Source organism: Hemiscyllium ocellatum, chromosome 6 (genome assembly GCF_020745735.1).
Source record: "Hemiscyllium ocellatum isolate sHemOce1 chromosome 6, sHemOce1.pat.X.cur, whole genome shotgun sequence".
Taxonomy (NCBI): Eukaryota; Metazoa; Chordata; class Chondrichthyes; order Orectolobiformes; family Hemiscylliidae; genus Hemiscyllium; species Hemiscyllium ocellatum.
In genome coordinates, this window is record NC_083406.1 from 122,213,349 (window position 1) to 122,233,285 (window position 19,937).

General features: G+C 47.1%; 1 protein-coding gene across 3 annotated transcripts; it reads left to right on the plus strand.

Moving 5' to 3' along the window:
• Positions 1 to 1,573: 1,573 nt before the first annotated feature.
• On the plus strand, positions 1,574 to 18,549 carry phox2a (paired like homeobox 2A). Of its 3 annotated transcripts, none has more exons than XM_060826913.1 (3): positions 1,574 to 1,796; positions 14,324 to 14,513; positions 18,132 to 18,549. In XM_060826913.1, the coding sequence occupies exons 1-3, from the start codon at positions 1,574 to 1,576 to the stop codon at positions 18,547 to 18,549; spliced, it is 831 nt and encodes a 276-aa protein (XP_060682896.1). The 3 variants fall into 3 exon arrangements, with proteins under 3 accessions (XP_060682896.1, XP_060682894.1, XP_060682895.1); XM_060826911.1 differs by having other exon boundaries at positions 14,324 to 14,511; positions 18,136 to 18,549; XM_060826912.1 differs by having other exon boundaries at positions 1,583 to 1,796; positions 18,114 to 18,549.
• The last annotated feature ends 1,388 nt before the right edge of the window (positions 18,550 to 19,937 follow it).

Consider the following 19,937-nt stretch of genomic DNA (forward strand, 5'->3'; position numbering starts at 1 on the left):
CACAGATACACACACACACACACAGACACACAGATACACACACACAGACACACACACACACAGACACACAGATACACACACACAGATACACACACACACACACACAGATACACACACACACACAGACACACAGATACACACACAGATACACACACACAGATACACACACACACAGACACACAGATACACACACAGATACACCCACACACACACACAGACACACAGATACACACACACACACAGATACACACAGACACACAGATACACACACACAGATACACACAAAGACACACACACAGAGACACACACAGACATACACACACAGACACACACACACACAGATACACACAAAGACACACACACACAGACACACACAGACAGACAGACAAACACACAGAAACAGCTGCAAATGTGTTGCTGGTCAAAGCACAGCAGGCCAGGCAGCATCTCAGGAATAGAGAATTCGACGTTTCGAGCATAAGCCCCAAACACACAGAAACACATACATACACACAGGCACACACTGAGGCACATACACACACAGAGACACACACACACAGACACACACACAGGCAATCACACACACAGACACACTGAGGCACATACATACACAGAGACATACACAGGCGCACACACATACTCACACACAGACACACACACAGACACACCTCCACGCAGACAGACAGACACACACACACACATCCACACACACACACACACACGAAGCTGGCTTTTCTGAAAGTCACTGAAGGGTTTTAATATTTTTCCTGATAATGCAGAGTTTCAGAGTGAGTTGTCTCAGGTGGAGGGTTGGTGAGTGAGCTCTGACCGGGAGCAGCTCTGTTCCGTTTCCCGTGAGGGGATGGAGTGTTCCACAGGTACTGTGAGGGATTAGTCCCCCTGTTTACCCCCAGTTTCTGGTCACAGATCCCCCTTCTCCAGGGGCTACCCAGCTGCACGGGGCAAAACACCCCGCGGAAACTTTCAAACAACACGGTTTAGAAACAGAGATAAATAATACCAGGGTGATAGGAAGGAGAGTAGCATTTCCGAGGGAGAGAGGGGAGGGGATGTGAGGGAGAGAGAGGGGCGGGAGGAAGACTGAATGAGGAGGGTGGAGGAGGAATTACTGAGGGAGGGGAGGAGATTGGAGCGAGTGAGACAGCCCTAGATCAGCCCAATCGACAGCAAATGCATTGTCATGTAAAAAAATGGCCCTCCGCCCTTGCTATTGTTTGAAAGTAGTGTCAAGGTTATTAGAGGCTTCTGTAGCTCGGAACCACTGACCTATCCGCTCCTGATAAAACTCAGCCATTCACACTGGCTCATTCAGACTGGACCCAGTTTCTGGGCGAGCTCTGACACTGCCTGGATAGACACATTCCTGTTATTCCATTTCATTTGATCCACTTTCCCAAAAGGAGAGTCAGTTTGTCTCTGTGTATGTGAGAGAGAGAGACCTTACCCCCTACCCTTCTCCCTGTCTTGTTTCTCTCTCCCTTCCCCCCCACCCCTGACCTCTCCCCCAATCTCCATCTCCCTTCTGCCCCGCAGTTCCTGGCCTGCCCCTCTTATGTATAAAATGGATTATTCGTACCTAAATTCTTACGATTCCTGTATGGCAGCAATGGAAGCCTCTGCCTACGCCGATTTCAGTTCCTGCAGTCAGGCTAACAGTTTGCATTACAGTCCCATTCGCTCCAGCTTCGGGAGCGGCCCGGTCTGTCCGACCCTGACACCGGCTACCTGCAACATGGGACCTCTGCGGGAACACCAGAGCTCTCCATACACCACAGGTAAAACCATACAACAGCAGCAGAAACAAGGAACTACAAGGTGATGGGAAGCAGCCCAGGCTTTAGCAATTAAATAGAAAAGTGGACTGGGTGTGGGGTTTAACGGTGTGTGTGTGTGTGAGAGAGAGAGAGTGAGTGTGTAACTGTATTAATGTGGTGATTGGGTTAAGGAGAGGGATTATGGAATAATTGAGTTATATTGCTGGGCTATTACATTCACAGGCAGAATGGGTAATTTAGTTAAGGTCTGTCTACCCATTAAATCAAACAAATATAATCTAATACCTGCGAGGGGGGGATGGAAACTATTTTTTCGCAAACTATTAATACAAACCTTCATAAACCTTGCAAAAAATTATTAATAATTGGGGGAATAATTTCTGACCGTTTTCCCCAAAGTAATGAGGTCGTGTTTTTTTTAGAGAAAGCCTGTTCTGAATTGAATATTTCCTCAGGAGAGAGACAGAGTTACCCTGATCGTGAAATCCTCCATCCAAATAATCTCTTGGTCAATGTTTTCTCTCGGTAACTTTTATAATTTTTAAAAATCGAATGATTTTTACAGATTTGCAAAGGCTGCAAGATTAGGACTGGTCCTTCAGATTTGGAAAGATTTCTGTCTTCATGTTAGTTTTTAAACCATAAAGTGACTAATATTTCCTTGGAGTGTTAGTTTCCTCATTAACTGCGGTATCTCTGTGCGGACTGTTTCTCTCTGTACTGTATCTCTGGCGTTTCTCGGTGTTTATCTGTCTCCAAGTATTTCTGTCTGTCTCTGTATCTCTCTAATATCTATATCTGTTTTTATGTATCGGCCTTTATTAATGTATTCCTCTGTAGATCGCTCAATGTCTATAGATCTCTGCCTTTATGTCCCTGTCTCTGTCCCTGTCCCTGTCCCTGTCTCTGTCCCTGTCCCTGTCCCTGTCCCTGTCTCTCTCTCTGTCTCTGTGTGGGTCGATGCTTCCAAACGTGAGATCCTCTCTGTCTGTCTCTCACTGTCTGTAGTGTCTGTCTCTGTCTCACAGCATCTGTCTTTTTCCGTTTTTCACTATCTAGTCCTCTCTCTGCCTCTCTCTCTTACTACCTTGCTGTCTGAACCTGTCAGTCTCAGTGTCTCTGTCCCTCTTTATCACTTTCTCTCTCACTCTATCTCTGAACCCCTCTCTGTCTCTCCCTCTCTCACTCTATCTCTGAACCTCTCTCTCTCTCTGTCTCTGTCTCTCTCCCTCTCTCACTCTATCTCTGAATCTCTCTCTCTCTCTGTCTCTCTCTCTCTCTCTCTGTCTCTCTCCCTCTCTCACTCTATCTCTGAATCTCTCCCTCTCTCTCTGTCTCTCTCCCTCTCTCTGTCCCTCTTTCGCCGTGTCTTTTTATCTCTCTCTCTCTTTCTCTCGGGCTCTGTCTGAACCTGTAACTGTCTTTGTCTCTCTCTCTCCCTCCCAAAGAAATATTCAATTCAGAACGGCCTTTCTCAGAAGGCATATGGGATTAGATTTATTTCGGATATCTGGTCGGACTGGAGGAGTTGGACCGGAGGGTCTATTTCCGTGCTGACTCTATGACACACACACTCACTTTCTCTCTCTCTCTCTCTCAGCCTGTTGTGAGTGACCGGCTACAGTTTAAAAAGCTCCTGTTTTCAATGTGAACGAATATTGAATTGTTGCCCGTTCCTCGTCACGGGCTAAAATGAGTCAAAATCTATTCGATAAGGCTTAGATTTAACGAAACGAAATCGATGTTTAATAACCCGAAGCAAAATAATTTGATTTTAAATTCGTTCGTTTGTAATAAAAGGAAATAAATTCGGACAGCCAGCGCGAAACGTTTCGGTAAATTCTAGACAATTAGAATTCGATTCCCGACAGTGTGGAAACAGGCCATTCGGCCCAACAAGTCCACACTGACCCTCCGAAGAGTATCCTACCCCACCCATTCCCCCACCCTATTACTCCGCATTCCCCCTCAGTAATGCAGCCCTGAAAGCTATGGGGTAATTTCCCATGGCCAATCCACCCTGACCCGCACATCTTTGTGACTGTGGGAGGAAACCGGAGCACCCGGAGGAAACCCACACAGACACAGGGAGAATGTGCAAACTCCACACAGTCACCCGAGGCTGGAATTGAACCCGGGCCCCAGCGCTGTGAGGCAGTAGCGCTAATCACTGAGCCACCATGCCCACACACACACACACACACACCCCATAGGAATATTGTAGAGGATATTGTAGAGAAACAGTAATCACCAGCAACAGGGGAACATCGCTCCTCCATAGACTTCCACTGACCCCCACACAGTGTCGGTCAAAGATGGGAATGGGTGATGGGTGTTGGGTGATAGGTATAGGTAGTGGGTGATGAGTGACAGGTATAGGTAGTGGGTGATGAGTGACAGGTATAGGTAGTGGGTGATGGGTGATGGCAATTGGTAATGGGTGTTGGGTGATGGGTAGTGGGTGATGGGTGACAGGTGAAAGTGATGGGTAGTGGGTGATGGGTGATGGGTGATGGGTAGTGGGTGATGGGTGATGGGTGATGGGTGATGGGTAGTGGGTGATGGGTGATGGGTGATGGGTAGTGGGTGATGGGTGATGGGTGATGGGTAGTGGGTGATAGGTGATGGGTGATGGGTGATGGGTGATGGGTAGTGGGTGATGGGTGATGGGTAGTGGGTGATGGGTGATGGGTGATGGGTGATGGGTGATGGGTAGTGGGTGATGGGTAGTGGGTGATGGGTGATGGGTGATGGGTGATGGGTGATGGGTGATGGGTAGTGGGTGATGGGTGATGGGTGATGGGTAGTGGGTGATAGGTGATGGGTGATGGGTGATGGGTGATGGGTAGTGGGTGATGGGTGATGGGTGATGGGTGATGGGTAGTGGGTGATGGGTAGTGGGTGATGGGTGATGGGTGATGGGTGATGGGTGATGGGTGATGGGTAGTGGGTGATGGGTGATGGGTGATGGGTAGTGGGTGATAGGTGATGGGTGATGGGTGATGGGTGATGGGTGATGGGTAGTGGGTGATGTCATTCTCTCCCTGCTCCAGACTTTCCTGAAACAGGATGTTACAACATTTCCAGTTGGCTCTGGGCTTTTGTTGATGAGGAGGATGGGTCTCTCTTTCTCAATTTCGCAACAAAACCAGAAACTGCTGGAAAAGCTCAGCAGGTCTGCAGTGTCCGTGGGAGAGGAATCCGAGTGAAGGACTCGGATGCAGTGACCCTTCCTCAGAACCGGATGGACAGCATCCGCAATTCTTCCCGTTTCTATTTTGTTCCAATTCCGCTCGGATTCCGTGGGATCCCGGTCCCCGGGGGGCGGCTGGTCCCTGGCAGAAAGGATCCCAGATTCTGGGAATGATTGGAATCCAGAGGAAAGGATCTAATCCCGGCGGCAGCCGGGGGCTAGTCTGCTCTGGGGAAGGGCCGGGGGCCGGGGGAAAGAGCCGGATTGTTTGAAAGAGCACGCACAGGTACCACGGGCCGAATTGCCACTTGATTCTATGATCAATGTTTGGGTCGGTCCGGATCTAGTCCCGCTCGGTCAGATCCTGAAAACCAGCCGCTATCCTCAGGGTCAGGAGTACAGACCCGGGCAGAAACACCGAGAACCTGACCAGAGCAGGACTAGCATGCTGCATAGGTACGGTGGGCAGAATGGCCACCTGCTGTTCACCACGGCCTCCTAGGAAAAGGGACAGGCAGATTCCAGAGAGATTAGATTCCCTACAGTGTGGAAACAGGCCCTTCGGCCCAACAACTCCACACCGACCCTCTGGGCAGTAATCCGCCCAGACCCATTTCCCTCTGACTAATACACTCTGATGGGCAACTCAGCCTGATCTGCACATCTTTGGAGTGTGGGAGGGGGACATGGTGAGTATCGCTGCTGAATCATCACCAACAGCAAGGACAGCGAGAGAGAGAGACAAACACAGGGAGAGAGACACAGAGAGAGAGAGACAGAGACACAGCGAGAGAGAGAGAGACAGAGACACAGCGAGAGAGAGAGACAGAGAGAGAGCCCAGCGAGAGAGAGACACACACAACGAGAGACACAGCGAGAGAGAGAGAGAGAGAGTGAGAGACTGGAGAGAGAGACACACACACAGACTGAGAGGGACACAGAGAGACACACAGAGAGTCATACACACAGAGGGACAGTGGCAGAGAGAGAGAGAGAGTGAGACACAGAGTGAGAGAGAAACCAGAGAGAGGAAGGGAGACAGCAAAAGGCACAGAGAGAAAGAGAGAGAGAGTGGGGGAGCTGCAGGCTCCAGTCCCTACCTGAGTGACACTGAGTCAGTTCCCACCAACCCCCCAACAGAGAATGTAGGTGGCTATTCGACTACAGGGTGTGTCATTGCCAAGCGGGGCCTCCCACACCGTCTCCCCCAGGGCTCTGGGAGGAGGGAGGGAATGGGAGCAGAATCTGGAGCTTGCTGAGGATGGGCTGGTGGTTACACAGAAGGATATGTGGGGGGGGGGGCAGTTTTGGAGAGGGAGCTGTCTGTGATCGATACTGATTCTGCTGGAACCTCCAAACAGGGAATGAAACATTTGTAAAGGGAGGGATTGTGGGTGGGGGTATTTTCAGTGCCCCCCCTCTCCATGGGAGGGTTTGAATATTCAGAACCAGTCTGAAAGCAGAGCCCCCTCTCAGGGAGGGAGTTACTGCTCAGACCAGGCTCACAACAAAGGGACCAGCCCTGAGCCACTGAAACACACACTCACAACATCACCAATCAGCTATTACACCATTCCTGGATGTACTCGCTTTCTGCCATTCCCCTGCTCTCTCCTGGTGAAATTTTCCTTTTCCAGAGAACAGTCTGGGCTCACCCTGCTTTAGTTTACTCAATCTCTCCACACTCTCTCTCTGGACTTATACACTTAATGGTGAGGTCCTGGGGAGTGTTGCTGAACAAAGAGACCTTGGAGTTCAGGTTCATAGCTCCTTGAAAGTGGAGTCGCAGGTGGATAGGATAGTGAAGAAGGCGTTTGGTATGCTTTCCTTTATTGGTCAGTGCATTGAGTGTAGGAGTTGGGAGGTCATGTTGTGGCTGTACAGGACATTGGTTAGGCCAACTGCTTCAGTTCTGATCTCTCTGCTATTGAGAAAATGTTGTTGAGTGAGAGGGAGAGGCTGAACAGGCTGGGGCTATTCTCCCTGGAGCGCCAGAGGCTGAGGGGTGACCTGTTATAGGTTTATAAAATCAGGAGGGGCATGGATAGGGTAAGTAGACAAGGTCTTTTTCCCAGGGTAAGGGAGTCCAAAACCAGCCTAGGTTTAAGGTGAGAGGGGAAAGATATAAAAGGGACCGAAGGGGCAACTTTTTTCACACAGAGGGTGGTGCGTGTATGGAATGAGCTGCCAGAGGAAGTGGTGGAGGCTGGTACAATTACAACATTTAAAAGGCATCTGGATGGGTATATGAATAGGAAGGGTTTAAAGGGATATGGCCAAATACTGGCAAATGGGACTAGATTAATTTTGGATATCTGGTTGGGTGGACAAGTTGGACAGAAGGGTCTGTTTCCATGCTGTATAGCTCTATGACCATTTCCGTGTCTCTCTCTCTCTCTCTCTCTCTCTCTCTCTATATATATATATATACGCTCTCTCCACTCAATGATCAACATGATGAACAGGTCAAGTACACAAAGGCTAGATAGCTTCTGTGGTTGTCAGGAGATTTGTTGCTGTGGATTTATCCAATATTTGGATTAATAATGTTTCCCTTGAAATGTCGACATGCAACTAACAATTTGCTGTGTGAAGGCACAGTGGTGGAAATTGGAGACACCTTTATTGCTCAAGGCTGGTTAGAGATTTACTTAAAATATAGTTGAAAGGACTGGTGAACAACTCCAGAAAGTAATTCCACTGTGGCACCTAGTGGTCAGAGACTGCAATGACACTGTGACAGTTTACATAGCAAAATCAAATGCAGGATATCAACACAACAAGTTACAATTCCAAAGAGTTGGACACAGCCAAGAGATTTAACTATAGCTCCTGGTGTAGCACAGTGTGTGTGGCTGTTAGCTGTACAGAGCAGGAAGGCCACAGTTTAATCTCTTTACCATGAGGAGGCAGTTAATTTCAGACCATAGATTACAATGATAGAGACACAGCACCCCCAGAGAAAAAGGGTCAATCAGATAATTCAATTGGATTTACAGGACAGACAGAGACTATTCAGCCCAGTTGGCCTATACCGTCATTCATGCTTCATAAGAGTCAGTATCCACCCTCCCACTCCGCACCACAATACACTGCTGCCATAGAAACAATGGAGATAGCAGCAAGATGAGGCTATTTGGTCCCTCAAGCCTTCTACAAGACCACAGCTGACCTGATGTGGTCTCAGCTCCATTTTCCTATCCTATCCCCGCAATCCTTGGCTCCCTTGTCAATCACAAGTCTCTCCAACTCAACCTGGAACATATTTAATAACTCAGCACCCACTGCTCTCAGAGGAAAGAGCATTCCAAACATGAACTATCCTTTGGGAGGAAACAAGGGGAGGCAATGATCTGCTGGTATTATCACTGGACTGTTAATCCAGAGGCCTGGGTAACGTTCCGGGGACCCAGGTTTAAATCCAGCCACAGCAGATGGTGGAATGTGAGTTCAATACAAAACAATATCTGTCTATGGATGACCAGGAATCAATTGTCAGGGAAAGCCCAACTGGGCAGCACGGTGGCTCAGTGGTTAGCACTGCTGCCTCACAGCACCAGAGACCCAGGTTCAATTCCCGCCTCAGGCGACTGTCTGTGTGGAGTTTGCACATTCTCCCCGTGTCTGCGTGGGTTTCCTCCCACAGTCCAAACATGTGCAGGTTAGGGTGAATTGGCCATGCTTAAATTGCCCGTAGTGTTAGGTGAAGGGGTAAATGTAGGGGAATGGGTCTGGGTGGCTTGCTCTTCGGAAGGTCGGTGTGGACTTGTTGGGCCAAAGGGCCTGTTTCCACACTGGTAGGTAATCTGATTCAGTCATGTCCTTTAAGGGAGGAAGCTCCCACCCTTACCTGGTCTGGCCTACATGTGACTCCAGACCCACAGCAATGTGGTTGAACTGCCCTCAGGATAGATAGAACATAGAACAATACAGCACAGAACAGGCCCTTCGGCCCACGATATTGTGCCGAACATTTGTCCTAGCTTAAGTACCTATCCAATTGCCGCTTAAAGGTTACCAATGATTCTGACTCTGCCACTCCCACAGGCAGCGCATTCCATGCCCCCACCACTATCTGGGTAAAGAACCTACCCCTGATATCCCCCCTATACCTTCCACCCTTCACCTTAAATCTATGTCCCCTTGTAACACTCTGTTGTACCCGGGGAAAAAGTTTCTGACTGTCTACTCTATCTATTCCTCTGATCATCTTATAAACCTTTATCAAGTCACCCCTCATCCTTCGCCGTTCCAACGAGAAAAGGCCGAGAACTCTCAACCTATCCTCGTACGACCTATTCTCCATTCCAGGCAACATCCTGGTAAATCTCCTCTGCACCCTCTCCAAAGCTTCCACATCTTTCCTAAAGTGAGGCGACCAGAACTGCACACAGTACTCCAAATGTGGCCTTACCAAGGTCCTGTACAGCTGCAACATCACCTCACGACTCTTGAATTCAATCCCTCTGCTAATGAACGCTAATACACCATAGGCCTTCTTACAAGCTCTATCCACCTGAGTGGCAACTTTCAAAGAGCTATGAACATAGACCCCAAGATCCCTCTGCTCCTCCACCTTACTAAGAACCCTACCGTTAACCCTGGATTCCACATTCTTATTTGTCCTTCCAAAATGGACAACCTCACACTTGACAGGGTTGAACTCCATCTGCCACTCCTCAGCCCAGCTCTGCATCATATCTAAGTCCCTTTGCAGCCGACAACAGCCCTCCTCACTATCCACAACTCCACCAATCTTCGTATCGTCTGCAAATTTACTGACCCACCCTTCGACTCCCTCTTCCAAGTCATTAATTAAAAATTACAAACAGCAGAGGACCCAGAACTGATCCCTGTGGAACTCCACTTGTAACTGGGTTCCAGGCTGAATATTTACCATCTACCACCACTCTCTGACTTCAACCGGTTAGCCAGTTCTCTATCCAACTGGCCAAATTTCCCACTTTCCCATGCCTCCTGACTTTCCTCATAAGACTACCATGGGGAACCTTATCAAATGCCTTACTAAAATCCATGTACACTACATCCACTGTTCTACCCTCATCTACATGCTTGGTCACCTCCTCAAAGAATTCAATAAGACCTATAAGGCAAGACCTACCCCTCACAAATCCTTGCTGGCTGTCCCTAATCAAGCAGTGTCTTTCCAGATACTCATACACCCTATCCCTCAGTACCCTTTCCATTATTTTGCCTACCACTGAAGTAAGACTAACTGGCCTGTAATTCCCGGGGTTATCCCTATTCCCTTTTTTGAACAGGGGCACAACATTCGCCACTCTCCAGTCCCCTGATACCACCCCCGTTGACAGTGAAGACGAAAAGATCATTGCCAACGGCTCTGCAATTTCCTCTCTTGTTTCCCACATAATCCCAGGATATATCCCGTCAGGCCCGGGGGACTTGTCTATCCTCAAGTTTTTCAAAATGCCCAACACATCTTCCTTCCTAACAAGTATTTCCTTTAGCTTACCAGTCCGTTTCACACTCTCCTCTTCAACAATACGGTGCCTCTCATTTGTAAATACTGAAGAAAAGTACTCATTCAAGACCTCTCCTATCTCTTCTGACTCAATACACAGTCTCCCACTACTGTCCATGATCGGACCTACCCTGTTATGGCTGAACCACAAATGCAGGTCTGGCCAGTGAACAAATTAAAAGTTCTCACACTCTCTGGGTAAAGAAATTTTTTTCTGTATTTCTGGTGCATTTATTAGTAATTGTTTTGTTGGTGTGACTGTGGCTTTATACTCCAAATCGCTTTCTCCCTAGATCTCACCCCACCCCATGCACTATGGAGACATCTTTTTTGATGACTGCCTCGTGACTGTTGCTGAGAACAGTGGGTGAACAACTTTTCTTGAAGTATTTGCAGTTCCTTCTGGAAACTTTCTGTTGGATCTACTCCCACTGCCCTTTCAGGCAAGACAACAGCGTGCTGCAGAAAAATATACTCTCCTCATCTCCCGTCTGGTTCATACTAAAATCTGTCATCAGATTAAGTCAGGAGTCACATGACACTGGATTACAGTCCAAACTGCTCCTTCATGGGAAGATGGGAGCAGGATTAGGCCATTCAGCCCCTTTAACCTGCTCCACCATTCAGCTAGACCATGACCAAATGTCTACCCCAATGTTATTTTCCCATACCCTTTATATTTTTAGCATCTACATATCTATCAATTTCTGTACTAGGCATAAGGGCTTTTGCCCGAAACGTCGATTTCGCTGCTTGTTGGATTCTGCCTGAACTGCTGTGCTTTTCCAGCACCACTCTGATCTAAACTCTTTTCTTTCACTGCGCTGTGTGGTAGAGAATTCCAAAGTTTCACTGTCGTCTGAGTGATAAATTGCTCCTTTTCCCAATCCTAAATGCCTTTATTCTGTGTCATCCATGAAGACACAAAGTACTTATTTTGATTCCTCTGCTAGTTCCCTATTCTCCGTTATAGATCCTCCTGTTTTGATTTGTAATGGACCCACATTTGCCTTTCCTAATTTTTTCCTCTTTACATATAAAGAAGCTTTTACAGTCAGTTTTATGTTTCTGAATTGCTGCCATTCATATGGCCCATTAGCTCAGTTGGCTGGTTTGTGATGCCAACAGTGTGTGTTCAATTCCTGCACTGGCTGAGGTTAATATGTAGGACCACCATCACCTGAGGTTAAACCACCACCTGTCATCTCTCTCTAATGAAAGAGCATGGCTATGATCTGATAAAACTATGGCGCCTTTCACATGTTATTTTCTGTTTCTTATTAATTTCTTGGTCCTCCTTTATCGAATTCTAAAATGCTCCAAATCCACAAGGTTTCAACATTTTTCAGTGATTTTATAAACTTTAATCTAATATAATCTTTCATTTCTGTTTTCAACCCCATTTGGATGATTTTTTATGTTGGAGTTTTGTGCCTTCAAGCTATGTCAATTTAATGTAAATCATGAATTAATCATTTTCATTTTCTGACTCTCCCCTAGCGGTTAACTAGCCCTTCATCATAGCACAATACTTATCCGAGACAGCTCGTTCCCTACGTTCTCCAGTTCTGTCAAAAGATTCTGGACTCAAAACGTTAACTCTATTTCTCTCTCCACAGATACTGCCAGACCTGCTGAGTTTCTCCAGCAATTTCTGTTTTTGTTTGAGATACTTCTCTGGTCAGTTCCTCAGTCCACTGACCTGGAAAACCATCTCATTTATAGTCCAGGAATTCACCCTCATAAGCATTTAGTAATAATTAGTTTTACCCAGGCTATAGCTTTGTTAAGGTTCCTGTGATTACCGTATTATCCTGTTAGCTGCACCTCTCATGTCTTGACTTATTCAGTGCACTACAATCTCACTTTGGTTTGGACCCCAAAACTTGCTGCATGTTGATGTATGTTAGCTCTAGCCATACTGATTCTACATCTAAATCTTCTCATCTAAGACACTCTCTTCTCTTATACTGGTCTCCTCCATTATCACCAATGTTATTCCACCTCCTTTCCTTTGTGTTTTCGTTTCTCCTTCCTAAATATTGAGTACCTTTGAACATTCAGCTCCTAGTATTGATCACCCTGCAGTTTAAGCTCTGATATGGTTCTCTATTTGTGGCATCAATTCACCTATCTTGTTACAAAGACATAGCGTTGTAGAGATCTACAGCACACTAAAAGGCCCTTCGGCCCATTGAGTCTGCACTGGCCAAAAACGGCACCTATCTATTCTAATCCCCTTCCCAGCATGTGGCCCATAGCTTTGTGTACCTTGATATCACAAGTGCACATCTAAATCTTTCGTCAATGTGATGAGGGTTTCTGTCTCTCCTACCCTCACAAGGCAGTCAGTTCCAGATTCCCAGCACTCTCTGGGTGAAATCGTTTTTCGCTCACATCCTGCTGTAAATCTCCTGGCCCTTTCCCTTCAATTCGAGCCCCTAGCTATTGATCCCTCCATCAAAGGGAAAGATTCCTTCCTGGGCTGAAAATGTGTTGCTGGAAAAGCGCAGCAGATCAGGCAGCATCCAAGGAACAGGAGAATTGACGTTTCGGGCATGAGCCCTTCTTCAGGAAAACAGATTTCCTGAAAAAGATTTCCTCATGCCCGAAACGTCGATTCTCCTGCTCCTTAGATGCTGCCTGACCTGCTGCGCTTTTCCAGCAACACATTTTCAGCTCTGATCTCCGGCATCTGCAGTCCTCACTTTCTCCTGAAAGATTCCTTCCTGTCTACCCTGTGTATTTTATACATTGCACAATGCTTCGTGGATTCCAATAAAATGTCTTTTAATTCTTTCATTTTTATTATTTTCACCATCTTACCCACTGCCTCATTCCTAAGTTTGCCCTTTCCTGTTAAACTCAGATCTCAATTCCTTAACTGTTGCCTTGTTCTTTCTCTTTACCATATCTCACATGATCCCTCATTCCCACTATTTAGCTGAACGTGCTCTCTACACCCACGTTGTACAATTCACCAGGACATTGCTCTGGATGATGAGAATTACTCTCAATTTCCCCAAAAGTAGTGCCACTGCCTTCGTGAACCTAAACCAAGTTTCTCCCACACCAGTCTTTGAGATGCTGGAGATTAGAGTCTAGATTAGAATGGTGCTGAAAAAGCACAGCAGGTCAGGCAGCATCTGAGGAGCAAGACAATTGATATTTCGGGCAGGAGCCCTTCATCAGGAGCCATTCATGATGAAGGGCTCTGCCCGAAACGTCAATTTTCCTGCTCCTCAGATACTTCCTGATCTGCTGTGCTTTTCCAGCACCATTCTAATCTGGAAACAAAAATAGTCAGAAATCACATAACACCAAGTTTTATCTCAACAGGTTTAGTTGCAATCTCAACTTTTGGAGGGCTGCTGCTTCATCAGATGGTTGAAGGGATTACGCCCTGAAAGCTTGTGATTCCAAATAAACCTGTTGGACTAAAGCTTGGTGTTGTGTGATTTCTGACTGTCCACCACAGTCCAACATCAGCACTTTCACCTCCACATCATGGAAACAAAAACAGAAATTACTGGAAAAACTCAGCAGGTCTGGCATCATCTGTGGAGAGAAATCAGAGTTAATGTTTCGGGTCACAGCTCTGAGAAAGGGTCATTCGACCTGAAACTTTAAACTCTGATTTCTCTCCACAGATGCTGCCAGACCTGCTGGGCTTTTCCAACAATTTCTGTTTAAACTGTGATTGTTTCCCTTTCTTTCCTCCATCGTTTTGAAATGTGTGCGAGATTCTTAGGGAGATATTGCTAAGTTGGCTCAAGATAAGCTCAGGCGACGATATCCATCATGAATGTCGGTTTGTCCTGCTGTCCTCAGTGCCCTACAAGTTCTTCACAGACCACGGTGGGATCAATGAGAAACGGAAACAGCGGAGAATCCGCACCACGTTCACCAGTTCTCAGTTGAAGGAGTTGGAGCGAGTGTTTGCTGAGACTCACTACCCAGACATCTACACCAGGGAGGAGCTGGCATTGAAGATTGACCTGACAGAAGCCAGAGTCCAGGTATGAGAGCTTTCTAAATTCACTCAGTCAGTTGGTTTCTCACCCAGGGGCAGTGGCTATTTGCTCTACTCAGAGTCACAATCCCATCCCATCTGTCCACACGGCTGACCCTGAGCTTCCAGTTGCCTGCCATTTCAACACCCCACCCTGGTTCCTTGGCCAATATCTCTGTCTCAGGCTCGCTGCAGTGCTCCAGTGAAGCTCAGAGCAAGCTGGAAGAACAGCATCTCTATTTCCACTTGGGAATTCTGCAGACCTCTGGACTCAATATTGAGTTCAATAACTTTAGGTCTTTAGGCACTCTGTCCCATGTCCTTACCCCAACCCCCACACACCAGGCCTTGTCATCACATGGACTGCTACCTCAAACATTGCACTGTCAGCCATTAATAGCAGTTATTCATTCCCACAGATCGACCTTTACCCATTCCTTTGTCTGCCCAATTGTTTTCCTCTCTGTTTGGGCTCCATTTCCACCCACTGTTTCCTCCTTACCCCGTTCCCTTCTTTAGCAGTTAAACTGACATTTTCCTAGCTACCATCAGTTCTGAGGAAGGGTCACTGGACCTGAAACATTAGTTCTGATTTCTCTCCACAGATGCTGCCAGACCTGCTGAGCTTTTCCAGCAATTTGTTTTTGGCTTTGAATGTTTCGGCATTCCAAGTGCTCATCCAAGTACATATTAAAGGTTGTGAGGTTTCCCACCTCAACTACCTTCCCAGGAAGTGCATTCTAAATTCCCACCATCCTCTAAGTGAAAATGGTTTCCTCAAATCCCCTTTAACCCTCTCTGCTTTCACCTTAACATTGTGGCCGCTTGTTATTGACTCTTCATCCTCAGGGAACAGCTTCTTTCTATGCCCCCTGTACATGCCCTTCATAACCTTATACCCTCTATCAGGGCCCCCCTCAGCCCTCTCTGCTCCAAAGAAAACACCCCAAGCTTATCCAGCCTTTCTCCATCGCTGAAATGCTCCATTCTGGCAGCATCTCCCCTCTAGTGCAATCACTCTCTTTTGTATGAAACTTCCTGATATAAGCCTGAATGGCCTGTCTCCTTCATCCTGCCACAGGGTAGATGGTAACATGGTGTTGATGGTGCTGGACTGTAATCATGAGGCTCTGGCTAACACTCTCCACCGATGAGTTCAAATCCCACCACAGTAGATGGTGCAATTTAAATTCAGTTAACAAATCAGGATTGGAAATCATGATTCGGAGGTACTGGTGTTTGACTGGGGTGTGCAAAATTAAAAATCACACAACACCAGGTCATAGTCCAGCAGGTTTATTTGGAAGCACTAGCTTTTAGAGGGCTGCTCCTTCAACAGTTACTCTTAGTGATGATGACCATGAAATTGTCATTGATTGGTGTAAGATCCACCTGGTTCATTAATGTCCTTCAGGGAAGGAAATCTGCTGTCTTTAACCAGTCTGACCGACATGAAACTCTGTTGACCATGTCTGAGAAGGGAATCCTCTCGTTGAGTTCAGGGTGAAATCTATTTGTTTTGTTGAAGAAAAGTCTCAAGATTCTATTCATTGAACAGGCTGTGTCTGCCAGACGTCAGAGTCTACTGCGTGTGATTGGTGACCTGACTATATCTGGCCAGGACATCACGGAAACATTCTACATTTTATCCTTTTGCCTTTAAGAATCAATCATTATCCAAAATATTTTTCCAGAACAGTCTCAGCAGAAAAATTATTATGTGTGTGTTTGTGACTGTGCGTATGTGAGAGTGTGTGTGTGTGTTTTGTGGATATTTAGAAGGATAAGCATTCATACCTCTATATTATTGCCTGTGTACATCATTAATTATTGTGCCTGTCTTGAATAAGTTTTGTTTTGATAATAATCCAATAATTGTGTTGAGTAAGAAACCTGACTGAGAGGCCTCTTGTTATGAATAAGGTATTTAAATGGTGATTGTAGGAACTGGAAAAAGTGTTTTATATGATGCTGGGACAGTGGGACTAGAGAGACAGTGATGTCCTTGCCATTGCTCTAATGATTTACACTATTCTCAGTCTCTGAACCAACAAATGTGACCCAGAATTGATCCCACAGCAATGGGTTATACAACCCCAACTGGTCCCTGTCAATGTTAACTCTTCACAGGAACCTCTCCAACACACCTCACCCAATCAGTGTCTCCTACTATTTCGTCCTCCCTCATGTGTTTATTTAGATTCACCTTCAATGTATCAATGTATCATATCAACCATTGGTTGGGCCACTTTTGGAATACTGCATGCAATTCTGGTCTCCCTGCTATAGGAAAGATGTTGTAAAACTTGAAAGGGTCCAGAAAAGATTTACAACGATGTTGCCAGGGTTGGTGGGTTTGAGCTACAGGGAGAGGCTGAACAGGCTGGGACTGTTTTCCCTGGAGCATCAGAGGCTGAGGGGTGACCGTACAGATGTTTATAAAATCATGAGGGGCATGGATAGGATAAATAGGCAAGGTCTTTTCTCTGGGGTGGGCGAGTCCAGAACTAGAAGGCATAGGTTTAAGGTGAGACGGGAAAGATATAAAAGGGATCTAAAGGGTAACTTTTTCATGCAGAAGGTGGTGTGTGTGTATGGAATGAGCTGCCAGAGGAAGTGATGGAAGCTGGTACAATTACAGCATTTAAAAGGCATCTGGATGGGTATATGGATAGGAAGGATTTAGAGGGATATGAACCAAATCCTGACAAATGGGATAGATTAATTTAGGATATCTGGATGAGTTGGACCGAAAGATCTGTTTCCATGCTGTACATCTCTTTGACATAAGTTCCACATTCTTATTCCTCTCCAGGGAAGACTTCTGCAGGATTCCTGATTGGATTAATTTGAGACTATCCGATGGCCCTGACCCGTTCTGATTTCCTACAAGTGGGAACATTCTCTTCAAATCTATTCTGTGAACCTCAGTAACCATAACAATCTTTCTGGTCACACCTTCTTGTGCTGTTAAAACCCTTTCCCCTGTGCTCACTGAAGTACATCGAGTCTCACTCAAACAATGTCTAGACTTTAGAATTCTAATCCTTGTTTTCAAATCACTCCCAGATTCCACACCTCTCCCAGGCCCCAAAGACGTTTTGAGATCTCTGTGCTCCCTCTCTCCCTCTTGTTCTGATTGAACCCACTCCACCCTTGGTAGTTGTTCCTTCAGCTGCCTGGACTCCAAGCTCTGGGATTCCTTCCCTCAACCTTTCCAGCTCTCTGCCTGCTCCATTTGGATGCTCCTGATCAAGTAATTGTTGCCTTTCATAAATAACTCCTGATCCGTCGCCTTCTCAATATTTTGTTTAAGTTTTGAAGCTGCCCCAGAACACCTGATCAAATTGGCATCGATGGGGAACCAGCCCCATTCACATCTCATGAACAAATAAGGAAAGATATCGCTGTGGTCTGGAGTTACATGTAGGTCGGACGGCAGGAAGGACGGCAGATTTCCTTCCATGAGTACATGATGAGGACGGCTTTGTATCTGCTTGAGTTTTGGAGACCAAGGGCTGATCTGATGGTAATGTTGTTGGTGTTTACCCTTTGGATCATGGTTGTTTACATTTCTAATTCCTGATGGATTTCTTCCCCCTCTCCGACCTCCACCCCATCTCATTGCCAGGTCTGGTTCCAGAATCGCCGAGCAAAGTTCCGCAAACAGGAGAGAGCTGCCAACTCGAAAGGGAACGGGAGCAATCCTTCCGGGAAGAAGTCTGACCTTGTATCTGAGGAGGACGACTTGAAGGAGGGAAAATGCGCTGACCCAGATAGCACGGCCAACCCTGGCTGCCCCCCCTCCTCCTCCAGCTCCTCCTCCACCACCTCCTCAGGCCCTATCTCCAGCAGCAGCCCCCATGCAGTCAGCCTGCCCAGTCCTAATGGCTCCCAGTCTCTTAAGACAGCAGCTGCCTGGCCCAACAATGAGCTGCTGAAGGGCCAGGCCTGGCAGCCTACTGACAGTATGAGCGGGCCTTTTGCTGGGGTGCTCTCCACCCTGCACAGAAAATCCAACATGCTCAAACCCAACCTGTTCTAGACAGTGAAAGAGAGAGAGAGAGAGAGAGAGAGAGAGAGAGAGAGAGAGAGAGAGAGAGAGAGAGAATAAAGTACAGGTCAGACAACAAACCACACCTCCCAAACCCAGTTCACAGTCCCCCATCCTCCATACCCCACCCCTCCTCTCATCCTCCCTATCTCCTGTTCCCCACCCCGTTCCCATATTCCATTTCCCCAATGCTCCATTCCCCATTCCCACTCCTTGTCCCTCTACCTCTCCCTCGTGTGTGTGTGTGTATGTGTGGTCATTCCCACCTTACGTATGGGTATAGTCATTGCCCTCACCCGTTCCAGTTGGCACCACTGTCCCCTCCCCCACCTGAGACCCCTGCCCTTGTAACCCTTTGGACTGAAGCCTCACCTGTAGGACCACACAGCCTTCCCTGGGTCAGTCCCTCAGTGAAGAATCTCAATCCCTCATTAGTCGCTCAGAGCCTGGACCTCAGGCTGGCCTTAGGGTTCAGGGTGGGGGTGTTCGGAGGGTTGGGGGGAGGTGGGGGAGGGATTGGGTGTCAGAATCAGCGGGAACCGTCAAAAGGGAAACTGCAGAAACCCTCGGAAAGCGGAAACATCCCAAGCTGTGGGGGAAAGCAGGGGGCTGCACTTTCAAAGTACCAGCACAGAGAGGATGGGCTGAATGGCCTCCTGCTGCACAGGATGACTCCACGATGGATGAAGCCGGAAACCAGCCAATCTGCCCGAACAGTCAAGGCCGGAGTTTAACCCTTTGCTCACTGTTCACTCCTCACCAACTGTCACCAGTTCACCTTCCAGCAGGTTAAAGCACCAGGAACTTTCCGGAATGGTGTGGAAGCAGCAAATTTATCAAGTTGCAGAATTTGTAGAAAAAGCAGCAGATTGGCGCTGGCTCATTATAGGGGACAGTGCAGGTACAAGGGGCTGAATGGCCTCCTCCTACAAAGTCATTCTGAGCCCTCCCTTCATCAGTTCCTGCCAAAACCTTTCACACTCTCTCTCTCTCTCTCTCTCTAAGTGGCCTGAAGAGGTTTTGAAGGAACAGGAGACACTGAGCAGGAATAATTGTTGATATTTTCACAAACAGATCACATCAGGTTCAGCCTGAGGGTGAGGGCTATTGAACTGTGAGAGGAAGCAACAGAACCTATCCCTGTCCCAACCCAAGATGCACTGCAACCAGAGCGTGTAGGACAGGGTCACTGGGGGTGGGGGCAGTCAAGGACTGGGGGAGATAGGGGTGAACTGGGGACAGATTTAGAGGAAGTCATTTCCCAGCCTCTTGCTGCCCAGAGTTTGGACTCTCAAACACCGAGCCCAAGCTGAGGGTCTGGCTATTGATGTGGTTCATATCCATTAGATTATGTGTAAGAGAACAAAAAACCTCAATGG

Bases quoted from the DNA above. Each gene is read 5' to 3' on its own strand.
- phox2a (XM_060826912.1), top strand. From the start codon at position 1,583: ATGGATTATTCGTACCTAAATTCTTACGATTCCTGTATGGCAGCAATG. The intron at 1,797-14,323 runs GTAAAACCATAC...TGCTGTCCTCAG, and splicing joins GAGCTCTCCATACACCACAG to TGCCCTACAAGTTCTTCACA. The intron at 14,514-18,113 runs ATGAGAGCTTTC...CCCCTCTCCGAC, and splicing joins ACAGAAGCCAGAGTCCAGGT to CTCCACCCCATCTCATTGCC.